Source organism: Anneissia japonica, unplaced genomic scaffold (assembly GCF_011630105.1).
Source record: "Anneissia japonica isolate Jap-2015-1 unplaced genomic scaffold, ASM1163010v1 scaffold26_len2425191_cov177, whole genome shotgun sequence".
Classification (NCBI taxonomy): Eukaryota; Metazoa; Echinodermata; class Crinoidea; order Comatulida; family Comatulidae; genus Anneissia; species Anneissia japonica.
In genome coordinates, this window is record NW_022685220.1 from 1,108,108 (window position 1) to 1,114,637 (window position 6,530).

Sequence of the window (6,530 nt, forward strand, 5' to 3'; positions counted from 1 at the left end):
TGTTTTCTAGAAGTGAAATTTCTCTTTTGAAATGGTGTACATTTATGAGCCTTTGTATGTTGTCAAAGATTATGTTGTGAGTAGATGAATTATTACTAATTTAATGACACATGTCATAGTTGCATTTTTCAGGTACCCTGTATATTAAAATTTCTTTTGAAAGACATACACCTATTATTTTTTTTTTATTTATTTGTTACTGAAAACTACCATGCTAGATAGTCAAAATCGACTCAATACAACCTCATATTCCTCAAATGTGCTGGGCTTCAAGGGGGCTTCGCCCCCTTGGACCCCCACCAGGGGCTCTGCCCCTGGAACCCGCCGGCCCCCTGCCTAAGGCTGCTCGCTTCGCTCGCAAATTACACCCAACCCCTTTTTTTCTGCATCCGCCCATGCCCTCGGTGCTTCGTATTTTGGCTGGTCGTCTATCTTTACTTTGGCGCCCACCCTTATGCTAAATCCTGTATCCGCCCCTGCACGTATACAGACGTAATCAGCATTTGGTTGCTCAACTCAAAAAGGGAACTTGTAATGTAAAAAAAAAATGAAAAAAAAATCTATTTTATAATATAATAATAGGCCTAATAAGTCAATTTATAAGGCTCAAATAAACAAGGTGCAAGCACCAAATAATAGTAATAATAATAATATTAATAATAATAATAATAATAATAATAATAATAATAATAATAATAATTATAGGCCTACTACTACTACTACTACTAACAATAATAATAATAACAATAATAACAATAACAATAACAAAAATAATAATAATAATAATAATAATAATAATAATAATAATAATAATAATAATAATAATAATAATAATAATAATAATAATAATGACAATGCAGCGTTCGTAAAATGTTTGTCACTGGTGTTGGAATGGCCACCCTGCCCCACCCCCCGCTTCCGCCGCCGTTGCCATTTAGAGGTTTCTAATGCGAGACCGAACCCTGAGACTGCCCCAAATTTTAGGTAGACAAAGTGGTCTCGAATTGGAGGGCGGACTGTATAAAATTGTGCTAAAACATCAAATTTTAGGTTAACTATTTGTTTACTAGTATTTTTTATAATTGGTCAATTTTGATATCTATTCCTGATATCTAAATCACACACACAATTTTTTTTCCGAGCCCACATCCTGTGTTGTGTAAACCTAAGCCTGTCCTACCGCCAGCAAATCTCCAAGCTTAAGTAACACAAAAGTATTTTGAATTCTAAACTTGTAAACTAGTGTTTAGGTTACTTAAAATACAAAACATTGATACATACATAAGAGAAATGTAGATTGTAGGAAGAACCTAATGGCAGCCATTATGTAAATACCGAAATTTTCAAATGACAGTGTATAACTATTTATATAAGCAGGAATTCCCAAAAATGTATTTTGATAATGCAATGTTAATCAGTCAAGCGATAACATCAATATTCTGATCATACTACAATAGACACTTATCCATCCATACCACTGTATAATGTGTGTATTTGCATGATAAAAAAATAGATCTAGGCCAGATGGTCGAAATCCAGTATGCCGAATGCCAGATTGCCGAGACCACTTTGCCGAATCCCAGTTTGCCGAGTGCCAGTTTGCCGACTCAAAAACAATGAATCCCAGTTGGCCGAAACCCAGTTCGCCTAACCCAATTTGCCGAATCCAGTTACTTGAACCCAGTTTGCCGAAAGTCAGTTAAAAGCAGTGAAACATTAACAGCAGCATAAAATTCACGATGGAATACTTACTCTTACCATGGACCTATTTAATACTAATAGGTCCATGTTCTTACCGCTACTACTGGATTGGCAATCTACGAGCTATGCCGATAGGAATGCATTGAACAAGGTATGCACAGATGGCCATGGCTACACAAACGTTTAATTGGAAGTAAGGATGATCGTGCTGTATGGAAAAGGAAGTTCAGTGGTCCTTGTATTTACTACGATCATACAGCAACATTTAATATCAATCTTCTTCCTTAGAATGGAGACATATCCGAACCCTGGGCCGGTAAAGAACCCCTGTGGTGTTTGTGAAAGGCTTGTCGCCATTACACACAGGTCAGTTAAAGGGGAAGTGCGGGGATGAGACAAGTGGCCATATATTGCTTATTTAACCTTTCCTGAGTTCGGGAAAAATACTTAAAAAATTCAAAATGTTTGAGATGTAACGAGAATTACAGAAACAAAACATTATACCGTATGATGATCAGAAAATCAGGTGAAAACGAGGCTGATCACTTTTTTCAGTACTGTAGCTTGGTAGCATTTTCTAACCAACTCATTAATATTCAAAACCAGTCTGTCAATTTTGGCGAGCAGCTGATCGAAAAATCGTCCCGACGATCGAGCAATAGCCTAGACAATACATAGTGTAGTGAGTTTTTGTGATCGTTTACGTACGCAGTTACAGAGAGACGGTTTAGTCAACGTCAGTTCAATCATGTAGGAATAATTCAATTGAATTAATAAACGTATATCAGTCCGATGACTTGTTTGTTTATAATTAGGCCTGTTAGGAAAAATCGGTCCGGCGGATTGATTTTGGCCTCATAATTACTTGCCAAATGTAGTCCACATAAGCCAAAATCAGTCCGCTGAAACGTTGAACTCCATCCAGAGTCCAAAAACGAGCGCTTGCGACTGTTACGTTGAGTTGAATTTTTCTTGCGATGCGACGACATAAAAATGACGTAATTTGTAGTCACTTACGATTGGCTGCCTTTCCCACTAATCCGTCCTTGTTAAACCCAGGGTTTTCGCGCGAATGTAGGCCTCTACCTCTTTATATTATGAGCTGCACTGAAAATGTTAGCAAAACGTGTAACATTAATAACATGGATTATTGCAAAGAAGTTAGGTCTACATTATTAAAATACAAAAAGGCCTATTTGATGTTTGTAAAATTCATTTTGTTTCACAAAATAATGATGCTTAGAACATTCCTTGAACATTCGTGTTTCATACCACCAAATTTTAATTCTGGGAAACTGAATTAATTGGCCACGGCCTCAGGTGCTTGTCACCCAATCTACTTTGAGAGAAAGGATTTAGGACAAAAAAAATCGGTACGCGGGAAAGTTGGATTGGTGGTAAACTTTAGCCCTAATTGACAGAATAGATATAAAACGGTCCTCACTCCTGTTGTATAAATGGCCCCCTAGGTTTGTGATAAAATTTGTTATTTTCATTTTTACTACTCATCTCATTGAAATTTCGCAACGACCAACTAATTTGTTGCAGTATTATATTACAGTATTATACCATCATTACCATAATCAAACGGTGCTGCTGAGCTAGTGCTACTAATCCACTGGCATGTAGGCCTATTTGTGTGTAACTGATATATTTTACAACCCCGGGTTTTAAGAACACTGGGACTGCTGAAATTGCTTTAAAAATAAGAAAAATTGAGGTAAAATTTCAAATGCGATAATTATGTTCTTTTTTTTTTAATCTAGAAAAAAATATTTTAGTCTTTTTTTTACATAGGCACAGTAGGTGTGACAATGATGATATCCTTTGTAATACAGTACAATGTATTTGCCGTGAAATAATATTTGTCTATCTTTAAAAAGTGTGTAAAATTATATATATAAATTTTAAAAGGCAAATGGGAAAAACCCATAAAACAGCAAACGGCCACATAATGCAAAATTATTTAAAATTAAAACAGTACAGTAGAGAAAATCCGATCAGAATGACAAAATAAACTAAGCATCAACTGGAAGGAATCCCAATATCTGCAGACGGATCCGTTTCGGCCTTCAAGGCCTCATCAGTGCAGCTAGGGTATAGACCCAAACGAAACGTTCGATCAGCTTAGGTAGTGCCCAAACTAGTCCAACGACCACTAATGATTACAGAGCCAAACCAAGGCAATATATATACACAGCCAAGGTGTGAATGCAAATAGTGGAATACAAGCTATGTGGCTCGGTTCCAGTAGATGCAGAGAATATTTTGTCATTCCTTACGCGTCCTACGAAATTCTTACGAGACAGCACTAGTCCGTGAATTTGTGAACAAGATCGGAGATCTAAAGATGCAATATCTACCGTGCATCAATGGCGGCCCGCTGGATCTCAATAGAGATTCTATAATATTATATAAATTTTGAAAGGCAAATGGGAAAAACCCATAAAACAGCAAACGGCCACATAATGCAAAACTATTTAAAATTAAAACGGAACAGTAGAGAAAATCCGATCAGAATGACAAAATAAACTAAGCATCCACTGGAAGGAATCCCAATATCTGCAGACAGATCCTAATTATTACTTGCACAATTTAAAATATACTATTTCTCCTGATTAAACCTATAGACCTAACTATTTAAAAAAATGCATACAATCACTGAACTGGAAATAGGAATGGTTGACAACAGATTTATTTCTAAACAATTCGCTTGGTATTATACGATTGTAATTGAAACAATCCTTGTTTATTTTCGAATTCAATTTCAGTATAGTAATGATAATAATAAAAACAAACACAATTGTATAGGCTATACTGCGTGGATGTGTGGCGTCTTGGTAGACTACTCAAAGAAGCAAGAAACACAGAATTTTCATAGGGCCTATATTTTTTCTACTGTAGAACAATCTGACCAGTTTCAGCCACGTCAAAACATGGTACGTCATAAAGGCTACGTCATAATTCCCGTATCTGATTGGCTGCTTCTTACGATTTCTGGTCCATAATGCTACTTTCATAATGTTACTTTTACATAAGTTACTTTTGTTAACATAACATAACATTAATGTTAACATAATGTTACTTTTTAACTTAAATGTTAAATGTTACCGGTTCTTTTAAAGTTAACATAATGTTACTTTTACATAAGTCAACTTTCGTAAGAGACGTAACACAAGGCAACGCAAGCATGATCACTCAAGCATAAGTCACTAAATCGCGGTTTCCTGTCAAATCGTGGAAAATCGACGTATCGCATGAAAATTCAATACGACGGTTTCCTGTCCAACATTGCTTTGCGACGATTTAACAACGCACCAGTCGCAATCGGTTTTCTGTCAAATCGCATTTTGTTACGATAAAACGACGTAGTCGTAAGTAAATCTGCCTTCTTACGTCGACAGGAAACCAGGCTTTATCCAAACCAGCAAACATATCTTTTTGAAAGATTGATTCTTCAAAAATGCCTTCGACTTATTATATTATTATTGAATATTTTCGCCAGTCCTAATTTTTCAATTTTCCGCTCGCGACGACCATTTTCATCAGTTGGCTAGTGTCGTTACCAGCTCGTTAACGATTGAGTGAATCAGCTGACTCCCTGTCTAGTGCAAATTTCCGAAATAAAAACTGGGGCAAATCGTTATTTTACACATAATTGAGACATTTTCATAAGTGAAAACCCATATAAATAAAAAGAACGTCCAAATTTACATTGGAATATCTAAAGTTTGACACGATTTTTTATGGGGTTACCGAATGCAAGCCTTTGAAAGTCGGTACATTTTAGGAAATTCCCTATGTTATAACACTAGCTCAAAATCCTGTAGCACCAGTTTTTTTTTTTTNTTTTTTTTTTTGGGACCCAGTTCACGAGCCTCGTTTTCGAATACCGCGCTCCAAAATCGAGTGCCGTCATTGTGGTCGCCCATCCCTCTATTTTAAATTAAAAATTAATCGTTTCATCCTCGCCCCCCCCCCTCTTTAAGTGCAACGTATGTAGCAAAGACTGTCATATTAAGTGCGGGCGTATTACACCCTCTCAAATACCGCACACTTGATATAACAACAGGCTCATGGGTATGTCCAGGATGTGCATTTCTTGAGCTTCTTAATTTATCACGATTGTCCGAAGAGACAGTATTATCTAATAATGATTCTGACACAAGCAATATAAGCACACCGAATGCAGTATTAACAGGTTTATGTTTTAATGCACGGAGTCTAAAAAATAAAATGTCATGTCTAGCTGCTTTGTTTGAAATTGAAGACCACAGTATTATCGGTGTGACTGAAACCTGGTTAAATGCTAGTAGGCCTATTCCAGATACCTTATTATCGTCTCAGCATGTTTTGTTCAGAAAGGATCGAGAGGCTCGTCAAGGAGGTGGAGTACTTCTCGCAATTAAGCATAGCCTTACACCTATTGCCGTTTACCATCCTTTCATGGATAATTTAGAACAGGCCCGTATTTAGGGGGGTTCGGGGGTTCGTCCGAACCCCCCCCCCCGCGGGAGATGGAGTTCCGTGAAAATTTTAATTTTTATTTCATTTTTTCAATTTTTTATGGCGGCTCGTACGCTAACACACTTATAATAAAATTTTATTTTTATTTTTATTTTGAAATCCACAATTTCGGAATCGGAGGGTTCGCTAAACAAGGTATAAAAAAGTCTCGCCTTATTTAAAACACTAAAAATGTATATTTATTTATACTGTAAAAGGGCATGAGGCCTATCACACTGAATAAAGTCTCCATTTAGGGGAGAGAAGAAGAAGTATGTGGGTTTTGATAAGGAGTTCCGCATAGTCCCAAGCCGAACCCCCCC

The 6,530-nt window shown here is 36.6% G+C and overlaps 1 protein-coding gene across 1 annotated transcript in view; it reads right to left on the reverse strand.

The window, feature by feature from the left end:
* The window catches only part of LOC117108906, a 14,327-nt gene extending 12,993 nt beyond the window's left edge, over positions 1-1,334 (reverse strand). Inside the window, exon 1 of the mRNA XM_033251089.1 lies at positions 1,282-1,334. Coding sequence (XP_033106980.1) covers positions 1,282-1,324 — 43 coding nt within the window. The 5' untranslated portion in view covers positions 1,325-1,334. The remainder of the gene's footprint in view (positions 1-1,281) is intronic.
* Between the last annotated feature and the right edge of the window lie 5,196 nt (positions 1,335-6,530).